We start from the raw sequence: 21,407 nt of genomic DNA, 5'->3' as shown, positions 1-21,407 counted from the left end.
AAAAATCTATTTACCTTTTCGCAAATGAAAAACAAAAGATCGTGCCTCATTATTTGAACTATATAGGAAAGAGGTTTGTATGAAGTTATTTAGAGGAAATGTGAACACATCATAAACAAATTGAAAAGTTGAACAGACTAAAGAATTTGCGGATGTTAATTTAGCGCTGAGAAAATAACTTTATCCTTGGATAATAATAATATTATCCAAGTATGCATGCTAGCGCAATTACTATTAGCTTCGTCCAGACTGCAAGAGGCGTGCGACGCGTGGTGTAGTCGCAATATTGTACGCGAATCAGTTTGTGGTAGCTGTGGTTAACAGTTAGCATTGGAAAGGATAAACTTAAACATGGTCTTTACGTTCGATATTATGGACTTAAGGGACACTGGTCATCATTGTAACAGATTCGAATTAAACGAAATGAAGGGACATGTTCACTGTACCGGTTTTCTTAAAAGACTATATGGGAGTAAATATAATCGTGTGGGACACTTAAACGAAATTTAAAAAAAAATGAGTGGAAACGTGTTGACGCACAGGTCCGGTCTTATACAATTATTATTAGCTTCACCCAGACTCCAAGAGGCGTGCGACGCCTGCAGCTGTGGTTAACAGTTAGTATTAGAAAGGATTCGGATGAAGGCATTGGGGCTCTGTCGACTGCTTTGCCGAGGTAGTTGCCCAGACATATTCATGCTCCTGAAAAGTATAATTCAAAATCGAAACGTTGCTTAAAAATGGCAAAAGCAAAGAAACTTTATAAATATTATTAACTAGCTGTCGTGTACCCAACGTCGTTCGGGGTTATAAATTTATAAATGTTTCAGAGCAAAGCTTTGAAGTTATAAATTCTAGTGAACCTGAAAACTGGGTATATTTTAATACCCAATTTCTACAGATTTATAACAAGTTTCTCGATAACTCATTATGTGTTAAGTTCCAAAAAAATAGTATATTAAAGTATAAGTGGATAAACAGGTCTTTAAAACACGCGCGATTTTTCGAGTACGACGGCGTAGCCGAGTGCTCGAAATAAAGCAAGTGTTTTAAAGACCAGTTATCCACGAATACTTTACGCTATTTTTTTTTATTGGTACAGTTTGAAAACATAAATATTGATATTATTATTAAAAAATTGGAAATAAGAACTATTAATGAATTCGTGATGTGACATCACAATATCTTGTTGTCATGGAAATGAAAAACACAAACATCAATTTGCAATCTGTCACATAAGATTTAGTTGGATTTATAGTTAAAAGTTGACATTTAGACTTCACATTTTGTTGATTTGTTGATGTTGCCATGGTAACTTTAAAAAACGCGCGTTCCATAAAGTGCGATTTAAACACGCTAGAGCGTACTTTAAATGAGTAAAAAAGGGCACCAATAAAAAAAAATATTTTTGAATGTAATATAAATTTGTTATGCCGAAACGTTAATTATCTGAAATTCCCTCGATAGAAAAAAATCGCAAAACAAGTCGAAAAAATCGAAAAATATTTAAATCACGTTTTGTTCTGTTATTTAATATGTTATAGGTATGAATAAATTCACAGTGTATCTTTAAATGCAACTAAAGCATTTGTCGAGAGATTTTTGCTCTATTTCAAACGAGTCGTGCTTTATTAAATATTTTTATCGTTATTATTGTTTTTTAATATTAGCGCGCTCCCTCTAACATTCGTATTTACATATCTCCCTTTCAAACCATCTTTGAACGCTTACTACGGGGCCTTAGGGTGGAAATAATATAAAAGTGGGGTTTTTTAACTAATTATTTAAGTGGCCTAATATGTGACCAAAATGAATTTGATTGTACCAGTTTAATTGTTCCAATTCTTGAGATGTAATTGGAACACATATAATTGGCACACGTCCACAACTGGCACACTTGCTATAGGGAAGAACTACGAAACTAAACCACGACAACAGCTCACAAGTTGAAATAGTAGAGAAAGTCGAGTACGAAAGGTATCAAATAATTAATTGTGGTAAAAAGAGGTGTACGTGATGAATGAGCAAAGGGGTGAAAGGAGAATGTATGACGTGGAAGTGAATGTTAGAAGAAGTCGTGGACGCCAAAGGAAGACTAATATCAATACAAATTGAAAATATCTCCCGAGTAAAAATAAATGCCGCCGACGGGAATTGAACCCGTAGTACTGGGAGTTATACTTAGGAGATAGACGGTAATCGTAGCGGACTTTCGTGTAGGTCTTTTTACAATATACAATTCCGTAGCAGGATTATTTCGATGTATCTCAGGTTTAGGCAGCGTTGGCAATATAAGCGTCCGAAAATATTTTTTTACGACTTGATTTCGACCTATATGACTTTTGACCTCGCGGTTGATCAAAGCAAAACGAACTTAAATCAGAATTCTTGATGACTCTGTATAAAATCTGTAACAACGTTATTGACTGTCCCGACTTACTGAAATTAACAAACTTCAAAGTACCACCCAGAGTAACAAGGCTTAACGACTTATTCCACATTAGCAGGACGCGTACAAATGCTGGTGTCAGGGATCAGAAGAATGTGCGAATCACTTAATCAGAATCAAAACCTCAAGGACTCTGACTTAATTTTTGATACACGCACTACTTTTAGTAGAAAAATGAAGACTGTTTTCCTACAAAGTTCAAAGTTAACAACTTAGACATACTTCGTTTAAATATATATTTTTTTTTAATTTCTGTTTAACATTGTTTATCTATTTATATATATATTTTTTTTGTTTTACCCTTTAAATTTTTTCAAAAATAATTTGTAAATTCTTAAAAGGATATTGCGCATTTCTTTCATATCTCTATTTGTAAAATAATATTCTTATGTATATATTTTTCCCCTATTTATAAGTCAAAATTTTTGTAAATGTTTTTAACTGCTGTTTAAGTCAATTCGTGAGAAATAGTTTGGATGCAGGTGAATTCTCTAGTTGATGTTTTGTATATTCTTCTCAATTGATATCTGTATCTGTTATTTCTCCTAAATAAAAAAAACAGACTATGCAATTATTACAATACCGTATTATCCAAGGTTGATATTTTCAGTTGCGAACTTACCAAATACAAGAGGTACATAAAAGAATATTTCTCTGATGGTTTGTGAATAATGTTTATGCCTCTATTGTTTATATATCTATTATGATTTGATTTATATCTACAACCTCTCTATATATGTATATGGGGCTATAAATGTATTGTTTTGTAAATTTTTCGTTTTATATAATCTTTGTTTTGTATAACTTTTTTAATTCATATTCCTTTCTCACAAATTTAAATAACTTATTCCATATTATGCTGTCTTAGTTAAAGTCACAAGGAGAAAATCCATAATTGGTTTTATTTTACTATATAATACTTATGTAAAAACTGATTAAATGTAAACTGTCGATTTCCCGAAAATGAATAAATAAATAAACCTTCCGGAAAAAATTCTCTAAATGATAGTGAAAACCATATCAAAATCCGTTGCGTAGTTTAGAAGAACTATGCACTCAAACAGACAGATGCGGAAAGCAAGTTTATTTTATACTATTTGGAGATATAATAATTTTAAAATAAATCATTTCGTAAGTTTTGGTTTCATAAAGGTGCACATAGTAATTGTTCTGTGGTTAAAAATGATTTGAAGATTTGACGATAAAGCGTGATATTTTCTCTTTCTAACACCGTTTAGATCATTTTCAGATTCATTTTTTCATTTTCATTTCATTTTCATTCACATAACAGTGACGAAAACACAACGAGTTGTTCCCAAAAGCGAACAACTTAGACTGAAGGATTAACTAGATTAGATGCTAGATTGAACCCAGAACTACAATTGCATTGTATGTCTGCATCATACAATTTGTATTTATTTAGTTCTGTTGACGATCATTTAACACTTTGTCATTAGAAATAAGATATTGATGATCAGGACCACCAACGCGTCGTTTGATTCAACCACACACAATTATTCACGTTCATGATTCAAGAGAAGGTCGCCTGATATAACAGAGCTATTCTAACCTTGTGGTCCCGCGGTTAAGGATACCATACCTCGCTATTCAAATGCACTTTACAATCAATTATTACGTCAACATAAATCAATTATTATAATGTCATCTGTTTTTTTTTAAATTATTTTAAAGAAAGACAAACATTCCCGGGGTGCGAATAACTTGACAATTATTGAAAATCTCCTACACCACAGTATGCGGAAAATATTGCTTGCGTTTTGATGGAGGACTTAGCCAGCCGAGGAATTGAACACACTATGCCTGGGTGGGACTCAAACGCGATGTCAACTCAGCCAAGGACTGGTCATATGATTTAAGATTTTCACGGCATTATCTTTGTTAATTTTACTGTGTCTCATCTGCCCTGATGATGGACGCTGTAACGCTGTCCGAACAACTCAAAAAATAATCACTATATTTATTTTTGATTAAAGAATTGAAAAGTCAAATATTTTGTTTAAAGTTCATCATCTTGACCCAGAAATTCCCGCTAGAAAAAGAACAAAAGTCATCATCAAAAAATAGCTTTAGCTGTTTTTATTGATCATATCTGAATTGTCAGGTACGTTCCAAACTTCCTCCTTCTCATCTCCACCCTTCCCTGTATCTCCAGCCTCACAACAAACCCTATTTAGAGATGCTACAGTCCCCCGAATTTGGGCAGCTAGGACTCTTGTAGACTCTGGTAGTGGCATAACAAAAACCCAATTAAAAATTAGTTGAATCAACCATAATTATATTTCCAATGAGAATCAAACATAATTAACTCTCAGAAGGAGAGCAATCATTATTCTAAAACAAATAGTGAATACATCAAGGACACTGAAGGGATTAACCGATAGAAGTGTATAGTGGGAGTGTCCGTGTATCCCAGTGTAAGCCCAATTTAAGACGTAACATTTCCAAATACCTTTCTGAGAAAATAATCAATTTCACTGGCCTGTCTGATGGTGTAGCACAGTGAAATCGATAAGTTTACAATATCGGATCGATAATTAACTACAGATTATTTTATACTGATTTCCCAAGCACGGTCGCGCTGTTGATAGCCAGACAGAACGAAGTACATAAGAAATGGATATACGACGACAACACTGGAGGTATTGCCTATGAATTGACGTTCCGAAACGTCAAAGTCATATAAAATAAACTAAACTAACAGTAAAAAATAAAAAATAAAACGTCAAACGTCATATACGTAAAAATACTAATAAATTGAAAATGTTGATTCGAAATACTAACCTTAATAAGCATTGGCAGATCATATTTACTTTTTGACACTAAAAAGGAGTTAATAAGGTCTTTTTTCAAAACTCATTATGTGAACAAATTTCTTTTCTCCACCTGAACTAATGTAGCGCCATTGGTCCGAACGGGTTTAACTCACCGAGTATACGACATCCTTCAATTCTAAGAACTTAGTTAGTTCAACTCCGTTCGTTAATAAGCCTATGCATAACGAACGACATTATTAATTATTTAATATTCTTCCAAGTCATATTAAGTCTACCAATTCCTTAGTTAAATTTAAAAAGTTAATTAAGAATTTTGTATTAACAGACGATTGTCTTAATATTTTTTCATCCTTGTCCTTTCTTAAGTAATAAGATTTTATAGACGTCCCATTTACTAAAAACTGAATTTCACCCTATCTGTCTTTATTATCTACTTTGCTTCTTCTTTTGATTAATGATTAATGATTAGTTATGGTTCAAATATTGTTACAATATACTGTCAAATTACCCATCTGGTAACCAGAGATGTACTTTATTTCAAATAAATCCATTTCAAATGGAAATGCAAAATGCAAAATGGGTATTTTCCATTTTGCATTTTAAATGCTTTTCTAAAAACCATTTTACATTTTGCATTTTAAATGCTTTTCTCAATGCATTTTCAATTTTAAATGCTTTTTTGCAAAATTATTCCTACTATCTCCACTCATCTTTTTTTCATAAGCCCCAAATATCAGGCGGTCCTCAACCTCGCTATGAGAGATAATTTACATTTGTCAAGTTGCTCCCTGGTAGAAGCCCTGGCAAGAGTGATACCATTACAAAAAATACTGATTCAAATACTAAACATGGGGCCATGACGCTGTAATATTAAATGTTAGATAGCAGTTTCTATGTTTTTACGTTGGCAACATTAGTCCCGCGCAAATTTTTTGTGGTTCATAATCTGTAGTCGTGGCATTTTTTGATTTACTATCATGTAATATGTTTGTTCTACATTGATGTCCATTATTAAATGATAAAACTGTTTAAAAATTCTATAATTATTTTAATTGTTTGACCTGAGAACCATTTTGCACTTTCGATGCATTTTGAAAATAGGTATTTTGCATTTTGCATTTGAAATGCTTTTCTAAAAACCATTATGCATTTTGCATTTTCAAATGGAAAAGTTTTGACCCATTTCCATTTTGCATTTCAAATGGTTTTGGGTACCCATTTTGCACATCTCTGCTGGTAACACATCTAATACTTATTTTTTCTTTAATTTTGAAATATTTTGTGTTTGTATGTAGAATTACTTTATGTTTGTGATTACTCTTATGTTTGCTTCACTCAAATGTAAATTGTTAACCTCGATACAGGCTTAGTCCTAGTGAGGTTGATTTTTATGTGAAAAAAAGTGTTTTATGTATATTGAGATGCAATAAATAAATAAATAAATAATAAATACTCTTACGTGTATGTTGACAGTTAATCGAAGCTTATCTGATACTATAGAGGCCGCGCTAAAAAATTTCTATCGGCCGTCGGAAAAAATTTCTTATCAATCGTTGTCCGTGCTCGCAAATATCGCTAACTGACCATAGACGACATATTTACTTAATATCGTATTGACATAGGATTTTATCTGTACTCTGTGCAAAGCTATCTCTCTATCCATCCATCTCTGGTCCGGAGCCCCTAAATACCTGAAAAAAACCCTTAACTCTGTGCAAAAACGGGCGGTCCGTTTGATAGATTCCCCAATCTTAACAAACGGATTGCAATCTTTAGAGCACAGGCGTCAGGTAAGTATGCTGTCCTTGTTCTATCGGTATTACAATGGAAGATGCTCTGAGGAACTAGCGTCATTGATCCCTTCGGCACCGGTGCGTAGTCGGGATACACGCCAAACGCGTGCCCAACATTTGTACACAGTTGACATTTGTCACATGAGAACGGGTCGCTTCTACGATTCGTTCTCAAGTTCAACAGCTCGGCTGTGGAACGAACTGCCGGCCTCTGTGTTTCCTCCCTCCTACAACATGGGACTCTTCAAGACCCATGTTCATTCCTTCCTCTCCACAAAAAGACCCTCCACACAGCATCCCCAAAGATGACATAGGCCCTGAGGGAAATTATTTTCTTCAGGGCCTCCTGTGTGGAGTTAATATAAAAAAATATATGAATTGGCGGTCTTATATAACAGGAAAAGTCGTATTAGTTTTCTTTTAAATAAATGTCACTTCTAGGGATTCCCTGTTCGGTGATCACGGAACTCTTTAACACCCCACACACGAAATCTGCATTGGATTCAGCATCCTCATTCCTTTGGCAGAAATCTGCATACAATTTTACCGCTCCATACAAAACAGGAACCGTACCAAATCACTTAAATTTAGATGCTAATTTTTAAAATCCGTAAAAGGCCGCATTTCTTACAAAACATAACAAGTATTATTACAAATTTGAAACGCATCGAAAATTTTGCTTTGTACTTGAATCATGTTTTTTTTGCTTCAGAAAAGATTTTAAATGTAGTAATTTTAAATCTTTTTAATCACATGAGACTTAAAGTTTTTTTCCGAGATTGATGAAATTTTGCACACTTGACCTTCAAAAAAAGAGGAATTCCACTGTATACGGAATAATAGTATGAGGTGGTGCGATTCATGCACATATAAACCTACCATATTATTATAGCAATTCTATATGAACGTCCCAATATCACACTCCTATGCGACGGATTCAACAGCTAGGAAACAAATACTACGATGTTGTTGATATATTTAGTACATCAATTTCTTTATATAAGCTTACCTTATTGAAGCTTTTTTCATCAAGTAGGAGAATATTTTGATAAAGCTATTTAAATTGACAGTGTTACAGTATTTTGCACGTTAACAGTATTTTGTCGGCTGAAACAAAAAAATTATTTCGGATATTTTATATTTATTTTTTGTACCTACATACTGTGTGGATCAAATTCAACAATATATTTTTTTTATATATGTATTTTAAACAGTCATTTCCTCCACTATTTACGAGTATAATTTCTTAAATATTGTTATATATGTATGTAAAAGCCTTAATAGGCGTAAAATAAATAAATAAAACCTCTACAAATAACTCAAAATTATATCATCAATGTTATGTATAATCGGAAAAGAATATTTTCAACAGATGAGTTATAAAAAGAATCTTAACTATTCTGTCTCCGTAAACTATTTATTTAGCAAACTATGAAATATATCTTGAAAAACAAAAATAAATGAAAACAGAATCAAAATTAGAAATACTAATGTATTTTATACTCCCCAAACGAACACAAAACAAATGCAAACACACTGCAGTTTCATTGGACCTCGTACTTTCAATCTTTCTCAATATTTAAAAGAGTTAAAATTATGGCTTTTCAATACAGCAGTTGAAACTTTTTTTATGTAATTTGTATCACTTTATGTTTCTCATAAAATATTCACCATATATTACACTAAACACGTATAACTTCACTATACACTATTGTAAACACTTTTTAATATAAAGGTATTGAAAAACCAACCCCAATCCCCTTTACTTTTGATACTTCTTGATAAAATTTTGCACACGACGTTCAACGTAAGAGAAAATTAGTGTATCTTACACACTGGAACGTGCCGAAAATAACGATTTGAACCCAAGACCTCGTTGATATCAGCGCTGCATTGTGAACTGTTAGTCAAAAAGGTAGAAAAATCTATTAAATTTGCATAAAAGATCATAAAAAAAACAATTAATACAGTTTGTCATAAAAACATGATTCTTTGGAACGACGTGGTTTTAAACGACGTGAGTTCATTGAAACAGTATTTATATACTATCCAGGCGTACTTTTGTTGCAACTGAATTTAAGTTCCTTTGAGATTTTATTGTCTGTGATGTCATCTTGTTTTCCAATGTGTCAATTGATCGTGTTTTGAGTTGCAAAAGGAAAAAGGCTTCGATGATGTCAACTGGATTCCTCATTTTATGTGTCAGTTTCAATGGTAATTGATGGCGTAAATACCCGATTTAATAGCTTAATAATGGCATCTGCAATAGTTGCCAGTGTTCATAATGTCAAAAAGAATGCACACAATAATCGAATTAAAATTTATTACTTATGTTGCCAGGTGCATGAGTTAAGTCTTTTGTTGAGATAAATGCGTCCGATAGGGCAATTGTGTCGATTCAAACCCTTTCGTTCAACATTTGTAAAAAGCTAAATTTGACTTGTCCATCCACTAAGTAAAAATTTCCGACCGTTTTGTAAAAAAGTTCCATCTGAATTGTAAAAGGTTCCATCTAAATTATAAAAAGTTCCATGTTTTTTGTAAATAGTTTCATTTGTGTAAAAAGTTTCATGTAAATTGTAAAAAGTTCCATCTGAATTGTAAAAAGTTCCATCTAAAATGTAAACTTTAATAATTTGTTTTTATTTCTACAACCATAAACTTTCTTTTAAGTCAGCACAAGTAGATTACGTCTATTTTTTTTAACTGTTCCGTTTTTTTCAACTTCAATAAAGACCAATTCAAAATGCTTCTATTTATAAAGCATTGAACGTTACAAAAAATACTGAAAATAATCAATATCACACCCAAACAAAAGCCGAATCGCCTTATAAAAAATATATTTGCATTGTACAGGATTTTCCAATAAGAGGTGTTATGTTGAATAGCCCGCTATTTCGGTAGATGTTACTTTTAAAGTTGTCATTTTTTGACATTTAACAAGTAGAAACTACGCCATTAATTAAAATGGAACAATACACGCTTCAACAACGCATTTAAATTATTAAAATTCACTTGAGTGAATCGAATGCAAATCATCTTGAGTGATGAGGTCCATTTCCACCTCGGTGGTTTCGTCAACAAGCAAAATTGTCGCATCTGGAGCTCGGAAAACCCAAGAATTATTGTTAAAAAACCTCTCTATCTTCAACGTGTGACTGTTTAGTGCGGTTTATGGTCCAGCGGAGTCATTGGACCTTACTTTTTCGAAAATGAGGCTGGAGCAACAGTTACGGTGAATGGATTGCGCTGTCGAGAGATGATTAATGATTTTTCATGGCCGAAATTGGATGGTATTGATCTGGACAACGTTTACTTTCAACAAGACGGCGCTATGTGCTACACAAGCAACGAAACCATTGATCTTTTACGATTGAATATTAATATAACACCTCTTATTGGAAAACCCTGTACTATAGCGAAAACCTGAAAGAAAAAAATAGTGTGATAATTAATTAATTATTCAACATTTCAACGGTCATACCAATCGATTAACTAAACTAGGCCACCCATGAATCTGTGGTATTTTTTTATTGATTTTATTGACTTTATACCAATCTAGACGTATCAATAACAGTTTCATTAGTAATAAATCGACCACTTGTACTAATAGCTTTATCAGCAGAATGGACACTTCTATGATTATGACATTCGCCGTGCTTTTGACACATTGAACGACTTATTTAGAACAGCACACTGTAAAGCCAAATATGCGCAAACGTATCTGTAAAACTCACAATGCCTCTAGAGATGTACACATTTTCAAGTGTAACTTGAAAACATATAAAATTCAACTTACTAAACTGATAACTTAATTTTTTATTTTGTGGAATAATCCTATCATTTTTGTTTGTTTTATTGTTTTCATTATAATCATGCGAAAACTGTATTACTACTGACTGTCTTTAATTGTTTTTATAACATTTTGTAATTCCTTATTATGTTTATTCTTTATATTTCTTTGTCGTTTATAAATATATTGTATAGGTGCAAATATTGAATCAACGACTAGAACTAATGGAAAATTATTGGTGTAATATTGTAAATAATTGCTGTTTATGCTAAATATATAAATGACTGTTTTTTTCCTAAATAAAATAAAATAAAAAATAGACTTTATTAATAAAAAATAAGCTTTATTTTAAGTAATTAAATGTGTGATTCTAACTCGCGTCCTTCGGATTCATATTCGATTGTTAGTTTATCAATATCGCTAGCACAACTCAAACTGTTAAATATATCGATAATTTTATAAATGTTGGTAAAAAAAATCTTACGATGGCAACACTGGCACATTTTATACATCGCTTAACTTTGTTTTTTTTATTGATACGTCAAACTCAATCGCGTTCGTTTTGCAAAACTAATTTATTAAATTATTTGGGATATTTGTTGATTGTTTTTTTGACGAAAAGTCGTTCTAATCTGTACTCCGATCGTTAAAAAAGCGGGTTTTTTAACGATCGTTATCGACTTGTTCGATTGCTTAAGTGTCGACTAATTAACGATATTGTTGATAAAACTAAACCTTTATCGTGTCAATGGAGAAATGTTTCTGCTAGTTTTTTGAGTTGAAATTCAAATGCGTTCATAATAAATAACGTATCGATTAATTTGCCGCTAAACTAATAGCTGTCGAAACTCCCAAAATTCTAATCTGTACTCCGCTCGTTAATAAAAGCAGCTGTTTTTTTAGTCGATGTTTATCGACTTGATCGATTGCTTAAGTGTCGACTAATTAACGATATTGTTAATAAAACAAAACCTTCATCGTGTCAATGGAGAAATGTTTCTGCTAGCTTTTTGAGTTGGAATTCAAATGCGTTCATAATAAATAATGGATCGATTAATTTGTCGGTAAACTAATAACTGTCTAAACTCCCCAAATTCTAATCTGTACTCCGCTCTTTAATAAAAACAGCAGTTTTTTTGATGAACGTTTAACGACTTGTACGATTGCTTAAGTGTCGACTAATTAACGATGTTGTTGATAAAACAAAACCTTTATTGTGTCAATGGAGAAATGTTTCTGCTAGATTTTGGAGTTGAAATTCAAATGCGTTCATAATAAATAATGGATCGATTAATTTGTCGGTAAACTAATAACTCTCGAAACTACCCAAATTCTAATCTGTACCTACTCCGCTCGTTAGTAAAAACAGCAGTTTTTTTAATCGATGTTTATCGACCTGTACTATTGCTTAAGTGTCGACTAATTAACGATATTGTTGATAAAAAATACCTATATCGAATCAATGGGGAATTTTTCTGAAGTTGAAATTCAAATGCGTAAAACTCATAAACTCATTAAATTATATAAAACTACTATGACAACGATCAACTACGAATGGCCTTCTGACGTCCATAAAAACTTTAAGATGCATCATAAGGATGACTGAATGCAAATAATGCCGTAACGAAGTATGCATATTTGCCGTATGAGAAAGTATCAATAAACAATAGTAGTATGTTGTTATGTCATACAATTTAATGAATGGTAATTGACTCGCCCTTGGCCGAGATGCCTATATGATTCAATCTTCCTAGAAACCGTTCACACTGTTAAAACTGGACTGCAAATAGAATACTGATTACACAATAATAAAACATTCTTCTTCCCGTGGGCGTGCGCCGCCTCTGTTTTCTTAAACCATTATTATCTATATCTATGGACATCCATCATTGTTATGTCAGTTTGGTGTGTAAACAACTTGCAATGGCGGCAGGTGGAATTTAAAAAGATTGATTGTCTATGGACGTAACTCATTTAGAACAAAAGAAGTCAGGGTAAACTAGACTATGATTACCCGGAACTAATGATCGCCCACTCTCGCTTTAATGGTCATTTTCTTACTAACGTATTTAAATATTTCATTGATTTAGTATGTTCAGGATGCGTTTGCCCACCAGTTGCGTGGCTTGCCAGATCGGGAGCGGCTGGTTTGGGGAGACGCTTTTACCTTTCTAACCGGTCTCTCAATCCATCGCGTTTCGCCCTAGAAGGAGGGATATATTCATATGTCCGTCACTCCTGTACACTCTGATTCCTAGATTCCTACCCAACCCTTGTAGCAAAGAGTTTTACCAATATTATTAATAACCTAAAAGGGAACTCAATGTTATATGTGGGTAGAATATTGTGTGCACCAGTTAAATAAAACTCTAATATCATCTTTTATTAATTAATATAATAATAATTAACTCTAATATTATCTCTATCATTTATTATATAAACTGTAACCACACATATTGCTCTAGAAAATAATATTCAGCATGAGACTCAATATAATAGCTTTAATTCTCAAGGCGTGTCGAGTTAGAAATTAACCTCGATAGATGACATAAAATACAAGTCCTGACAGTTGAATTTAAGAACAGAAATAAAAATGCTATAAAGAATTTACAGGGCGCCAGCTCAGAATCATATTATTCTGAAAAAAATTATGTAAATTATGAAAGTAATCCCTAAAGATACTAATGAACATAAGTCAATCTCAATTTGGAAGGCATCTTACGTAAAATCCTAAGTCCGCCATAGCCAGGAAGCTTCAACAACCGTCACGTGTCCCCGAGAATCTCGCCACAACTGACGGAACAAATTGAAACCAGTGTTGCCAACGGATCTTGGCCTAATGTCGCCGTTTTTCAAACATTTAGTAGCCTAATATAGCCGAATTTCAGTTGCAGTAATTCTGCCCAAATATTCCCCACAAATATTCTACGTGAGCTTGATTCCCCCTTTTATTATTCGAAATCCATGGGGGAGGGGGTTGTTAGAGATTTTTTGTAAAACATAATTCCCCACAAAAATGATTAAAAATGAGTACTCCCCACAAAATATTTCAAATCCATGTGGGGGGGGTTGTTACAGAACTTCGCTGAAAAAAAATTCCGCACAGCCAAAAACATTATGTGATTCCCCACAACAATTTTATAAATCCATAGGGGGGGGGGTGGCTACGGAATTCCATTTCGAAAAATTCCTCACATTTTTCCATGGAAATTGAAAAATTTCATTTCAATTATTTATTATTTGTAATTTGGCTGATTTAAATAACTTGTCTCTGAGGTAGCCTAATCGGCGACCAGTCGCCTTTTAGATTTTTTCGTCGCCGATTCTCGTTCTGAGTAGCCTAAATGGCGATAAATCGCCTTCGTTGGCAACACTGCTGACGAAACAAATTGAAACCATACACCGCGCTCTTCACACCGTAGCTCGCAAATCAAAACGGCAACTTGAGAATCCTGTCAGCCGCTTTCGGTAGGAACTAAATAGCAAGACTGCTACACCCTCATACCTTTTACGTTCCCAGAACATAATCTCCTTCCATTCCTTAAAATAAGACCCCTCACACAACATCCCAAAAGACGACATAGGCCCTGAGGGGAATTATTTTCCTGTGTGGTTTAACGTAAAAAAAACAAATAGCTCAATTAGCTCAATGTCTTACAATATCGACAGAAAAACTAAAATTTGCATTCAGTTATTGTGTAATATATCGAAAGAACGATTTGATATGTAACTAACTAGTAGTTCTGTGGATAGTATTTCTTCTAATTTCTAATTTTATCTTATTTAATAAATAGAAACTAAAATTTCCTCCGAAATCACAGATAGGTACCATAATGCGAAGCATTCGAACTCTATCGGGTAAAAGGCCGCCATCTTGAATCGGAACCGTAACGCAACACTAAACACTAGGTTCACGAAGAATTAAGGCATGCTTATTCCAAAATATAATAATTAATACGGACAGCGAACCAGTGGCGGCCGGTGGTCAAAATATGTGGGGGTTCACTGGATTAAAACATTAAGTCATAAAATAAATTAAATAAAGGTAGATACCTATTTATAAAGAAGTTCTATTCTCTGCTCCTTTTGTTTAGCGAAGACCTCTATCAATGCAACACTGATAGTGCGTTCAGTCTGTCCTGGCTCAACGTGTTTAAAAAAGATTTTATTCTTTTTAACGTTGAGAAACATCTTTAGCTTTCAACTGAGGTCATTCCAAAGGTCATGAATGGTGCACAAAAGTTTTAGTAATTTCACAGTCTCGGGAAAGTCTTCTAATAAACAAGTAGATACTATAAAAAAGTTGTAAAATTGATAAAGCGCCGTTAGCTTTGGAAAATCGTCGCGGGCGTAAATTGCACAGAGTTTACCTTTTACTGATCTTTATTTAGGAAGTCATAAGTCATAAGCGTCACATTTAAATCATGTTCTGGGAAATTTGACCTGTATCGATTTTTATTAAATAGCTCATTATGGTGTTTAACTTAGGCACGGTAGCCTGAATCCGATTGCATTCTGATGTCAACTTTTCCTAAAACCTTTAAGCTCAAAAATTTTTGTAAATGTAAATGACAAGAATTATGTTTTTTGATTTTTTCAGAAAGGTGAGTTATATCAGTAACACCGCTGATTGTCCAAACTGAATCAACATCGTAAATTAAACACGGAAAACAAAATAAACTATTGAATTGATCACATGCACAGAGCTACGAAGCTTTGTTATACAATGTTTTGTTAAATGATCGAGTAAACTTCTTCGATCCAGATTTTCACTCTTGTTTTATTATCAGTTCAGGTTTTAGGTGGAACGGCATTTTTTATTATCACTTTGTTTTCAAAACTCGACCTATTGTTTTAAATGTATTCCACATTCAAACTCATTCTTAATTTATACTTTGAACAAACACAAAAGTAATCATAAATTAGTACAACCTGCAATTAATATGCCTTATTAATAATTGATATACAAGATCGATATAACCTGCAATTAAATATCAAAACTTTCGCAGAGTAAGAAAAGTTTTAAATTCAACAGATAATGCCCGTGCCCGGCAACGGCGAGTACTGACTAAACTGATAATGAGTAATCTGACCATCACTCATCTCTTAATGACAAGTTTTATCATGTATGCTTGTATCGAAGAAGCGGAACATTCGCTGAAAAATAGCAGATGGTAAATTTAAACCACGATATCGACAATAATATAAAACATACGCGTTTTAGTTTTACTTTCTACTGAATAAACCGTTCCTTCTGATGTGGTGGTAAAACCCCGAACGCCGTCCATGATATGCTATTATTTGCAAAGAATAGTATGAACTGGTATGTACCCACGCTTTCGACTGTTCCACAGAATATGCGACAAAGCAGTTAAATTTTGGATCGCAATCGAAAACGAACTGCTACGAACATAGGCACAAGTCAAAGTCGGTCTGCAAGTTAAGCGCGCCTAATAAGTAGGTACCTTTTGAATGAGATATTATAAACGAACCGAGTTTCGTATTGTGATTAGCCATGTCGAAAATCTTGTTGGTGTTCGGCGCTCGGGAGCACATATTAGCTGGCCGCCACTGCAGCGAACCCTAGAATATAACGTGCCCAAAATGTTCAACTTGTTGCCAAGTAACACAAAAAATTGTAAATACCCAAATAGATTCAGATATATAATGCTGAAAACATGGCTCATAAGTAGAAATACTTTACACTAATCATTACTATCAATCAATAGTTATTCTTTATTAGCATTTAGTGTTATTTTAGACTGTGTACCAACAATAATAATTTGATTATCTAATAAGTAGCATCAAAATTATGTATATTATGTATACATATTTACACTGTAATTGAACATGTACAAACTGTTGACAAACTGCTTATTTGTAGTTTACGAGAAAAACTTTAAAGAACAATAAATATATACATTTGAAAAAATATAAATTTACAGACAGATAAATGCTAAATGATCGCGTTAAAACAGAAACAGATTATTGTTTTGTAATATGGACAAAACCTTTACCCATTCAAAGTAAACATTCTATTCATATTATTATCACAAGGAAGAAATCTTTAAATGGTTATATTTTGTTATTATGTAAACAATTTAACTGTTGATTCCAGAGGATTAATAAAAAAAAATCCAATCCTTCAGGCAAATTTGATAGCTATTGGGAATAATAATTCACTCATATGGTCTTACAGAAATCGTCGTACCTCCCTTACTGTCATGGTGAGAAATATGATCTAAATGAGTTTAGAAATAAAAAACAACACGCTTTATATTCAAATCTAGAAATTAAACACAGAACGATCAAAATGTGCACCTTCAAATTTATTTTAAAGATTTTTTTTACTAATTGTTTTTAGATAAGACGACAAATTCCTTTTATTGCAAAGCGAAAATACTCTGACTTTCTGGCAGAATACAGACATAGACAGAGGCCTGAGGAATTGGGAGGGTAATGATTACCTTTATTTATATAAATCTAACTGTGTTGTTTTTGTTATTTCCAGGATAAGCAGGCTAGCCAGGGCACTCCTGCCTGCTGTGGGCCTCGTCCTCTTAGCGGTGACGTGTCACGGGCTCAGTGGGCCAGACCTGCCCCCGGGGCCCTACTGCGCCAATCAGCCCCGGGGCTCGGACTGCTGCAGCGGCAGGGAGGACGGCTGTTCCGCCCCTATTCTAGGTAATTAAGTTTGGCAATCTCCTGTAGGTACTACCAACATATTTTCAATTAGGATTCTTATTTTTTATTTTACAAAATAATAATAATGAAAAAAAAATATATTTTTTTAAAATTTAAGATTCTTATTTTATTAACTTATTTTTTGTTTGTTTTTTACATTAACTGCACACAAGGAGCCCTTGAAGATAATAATTTCCCGCAGGGTCTATGTCATCTTGTGTAAGGAGGAGACGAAAAAGTGAACAGTGAATTTTATAGGAGGGAGGAAACACAGAGGCCGGGAAATTGGTCCACAAAAAATCCCGACAATTCCAAATGCCTTTAACCGTGTTTGGTGACCAAATCTGAATAGCCAAGTAAATCACAACCCTTCTCTTCCCCATCTCCTTCTCTCTCGCATTTCCTTCAGCCAAACAACATACCCCAATTATTAAGGAGTGCGTAGTCCCACTGGGAGCAGTTGGGACTCTTGTGCGGTATTCACATAAAACTATTTAAAGTATATAATGTTAGATTACACAATGCAGATAAATACATTTCTATCTGAATTGATTGTCTACGAGCTGGTAGTTATTTAAAAAGGTTTAAAGAATCGAAACTTTCCACTAATATTTATTAGTGAAAGATTGCAAGCACTGAACAAATAAACCCCAGAAGTGTGATCTATACCGATTCGATAGAAAACAGTCATCAAATTAAGTTAGGTCTCTCAACTCGCAGTCCTCAGATACGCCAATAAAACTGATTAACAGTTCAAGAAATTTCGATATAAAAAAGGTATTGTCCAATAAATTTCAACAGAAGTAATAAAGGAAATCGAGGTTACTTTGTAACTACACGACATACTTCTGGGGGGTTTATATATTCAGTGACATAATCCTGCTAGCTATCACAATTAACTGTGTAAATGATATCACTAACCTTACCATTAAAGGAAACAATTCACCTTAATACAATCAAAACAAAATATATAATATTTTCAATGAACTCGAGAAGCCAACCAGTAAAATCAAAAGAACTAACATTACATGATTGCCAGAAATAAGGTTCAATGTCACTGCCCAGTTACAGAAATAAGATTCAATGGCACTGCCCCGTTTCAGAAATATGGTTCAATGTCACTGCCCAGTTATAGAAATAAGGTTCAATGACACTGCCCAGTTATAGAAATATGGTTCAATGGCACTGCCCCGTTATAGAAATATGGTTCAATGACACTGTACAGTTATAGAAATATGGTTCAATGGCACTGCCCCGTTATAGAAATATGGTTCAATGTCACTGCCAAGTTATAGAAATATGGTTCAATGTCACTGCCTAGTTATAGGAATAAGGTTCAATGTCACTGCCCCGTTATAGAAATATAGTTCAATGTCACTGCCTAGTTATAGGAATAAGGTTCAATGTCACTGCCCAGTTATTGTTTTAAGAATCAATGTCACTGCCCAGTTATAGAAATAAGGATCAATGCCACTGCCCATTTATAGAAATGTAGGATGGTGGTCGTGATTTCATGTTTGGGAAGGACTGTGATTGGAAGGATATCAGAAATTGAATAACATGTGTGTCCCATGGAAGACCTAGAACATTTCTGAGTTATCATTTTACTTTTTCTTTCCTATAAGTCAGATTATTAATTTTAGTCAATTTGAATCATTTAAGCACTTATAATTGTCTTCTAATCCTTTTTTATAAATATTTTTTTATTTTGTGTATTTAAAGATACCTCAAATATATTTTTAAATCAATCTTACTTCAGACACGCGGACACGTCCACAACAAACATCTATCAGATAACGTGTTCAGTGGTTTCAATCCTCTATTACCAATGAAAGCAGTGAGCACGACCATCCCATTAAACCTGCACAAACCTCAGTGTGAAACTTTTACTTATCATACCATCCTAACATTTCACATTAATGTATGATCAAGTCACTAATAGCACCGGTTAGTTCTGTTAAAACTAGCATTTTATCTTCTTCATTAACATAGGAATGAGCATAGACTATGGTAATTATTAAAATCAATGCATCTATGATCTAACTAAAGCAGTGATTCTCAAAGTTAGTGATTCTTCGTCTCCTTATTTCACCCGTTCTTCTTCTGTTCTTTTTTATTCTTTTTCTTTTTGTTCTTCTTCTTCTGGTTCTACTTGCTATTCATCTTGTTTGCCAATTTTTTTGTTCTTGTTCGCCTTATTGTTCTTCGTCTTCATCTTCTTCTTGATGTTTTTATTGTTGTTCTTCTTCTTGTTTTGTTTCTTCTTCTTTTACTTCTTCTTCATGAGACTTCTGGCGACCAACTTTGACATAGGCCTCCATAATTTTCCTATCCGATATTCCTTTCCTGCTGTCCTGTTAAAATCATGAGCCCATGTCATCTGTGAGCGACCTCTGCTTCTCTTTACCAGCCAAGGACGCCACTCGATGAAGAGTCGCACAATCCGGCGCTTCAATTTTTTGAATTCTTCGTAGGTACTACCATATTTTGATACAATCGGAAAATGTTGCTTGATCAATGATGGAGTTCTTAGCTAGGCAGAATATTGAACGTGGGGTTCACAGAAGATTGTCAACCCCACGTTTTGGGCCACTAGACCATCTACGCTTTGTTTATTTTAATAAACAGCTTGAATTCCAAAGTTATGAGTGAAAATGCGCTGGAATTTGGTAAAACATATTTGAAAAGGAGGTGAACAAAAGTTTGGCAATCTGTGATCTAACTTCTTCTAACGACCAGCTTCTGAGGTGACCTAAAATAATTCTGACCTCGAAGCAGCTCTGTTTAGTAGAAGTCCCACTAATTAAACCACTCCGATGGAAAAGGTCAAAATCTAGCTGAAATCTAAATTATTGCTCCAGCATAGATTATTGGTCGAAGCAACCAGGAACTTTATAAAGAATTTAAAAAAAAGCCATGAACAAGCATAAATAAACCACTCTCTAGATCTATAAAAAAAAAAAAAAAAAACAGGAACTTTGAACGGAATGCTTTCTATGCAAAACCACCTCAAACCAGACCGGGACACTGAATTAACTTAACGAGATGAGATCCTTCTAAAATCTAACTAACCATTACACCGTTACACAGGCAGAGAGGATAGATCGCCACATGACTCTGTCTTAGCACACACTCCTTACTTAATTCATATTTGTACATCGTTTCATTAAGGCGATGACTACGTCGTGTAATATTTTAAATTTAGCCGCTATCAATAATAACCCTTACGTAGATGGCGATAAGGTTTAAATTCTCGCTTAACACCATCCGCCTGTTTTGATTTATGCAAGAAAAAAAAACATGGCCAAAAAGTTCCTTTCATTTTATTTTGTGGATTTTCAGGCATAAATATTTAATTTTTTTCGATCATTTTATAAACAACTTAATTTGCCACATTATACAATAAAATCATAACCGAAAATGGGTTCGCAAGTAGGAGATTTTTAAAATTAAAGCAGTTTTCATAGGACTTATACATTATTTTTTTCTGGGCTTATAAAAAGATTTATCTAAAAAATACTCGATTATTTCAGAGGCCAAGATGTATTCTTCTCGCAGTATTTAATTAAAGCATCTGAAACATTTCTAGGCGACCAAATTTTTAAACCAAAAATACATGATTTTGCATTACTACGTATGGCATCGCCTTAATACACTTTGTGGGACAAGTCAGGTGTTTGCCCGCGTTAGTGTAGAGCGAGACAGATATAATAATAGCAGTATAAAAGTCCATGTAATAGCTTCATAATTCTCTCTCACATCCCAGCTTGCAACTAATAAGCATCTGTAATCTATGTACTTGGTTAAATAATACTAAACTCCAGTAATCTAAACACAGATATGTAATTTAAGTTGACATGGTAAGACTCAAGACATGAATCGAACAAATAGGT

The 21,407-nt window shown here is 33.6% G+C and overlaps 1 protein-coding gene across 2 annotated transcripts in view; it reads left to right on the top strand.

Annotated features, from left to right (window-relative positions):
• The window catches only part of Swim (Secreted Wg-interacting molecule), a 147,552-nt gene that overhangs the window by 99,404 nt on the left and 26,741 nt on the right, over window positions 1-21,407 (top strand). For both annotated transcript variants that reach the window (XM_089648768.1, XM_089648767.1), the window contains exon 2: window positions 17,342-17,514. In XM_089648768.1, coding sequence (XP_089504894.1) covers window positions 17,342-17,514 — 173 coding nt within the window. The remainder of the gene's footprint in view (window positions 1-17,341; window positions 17,515-21,407) is intronic.

Source organism: Hesperophylax consimilis, chromosome 28, assembly GCF_061612785.1.
Source record: "Hesperophylax consimilis isolate HC1 chromosome 28, BYU_Hcon_1.0, whole genome shotgun sequence".
Taxonomy (NCBI): Eukaryota; Metazoa; Arthropoda; class Insecta; order Trichoptera; family Limnephilidae; genus Hesperophylax; species Hesperophylax consimilis.
Note: the sequence above shows the minus strand (reverse complement) of the source record. Positions and strands in the feature narration are given on the sequence as shown.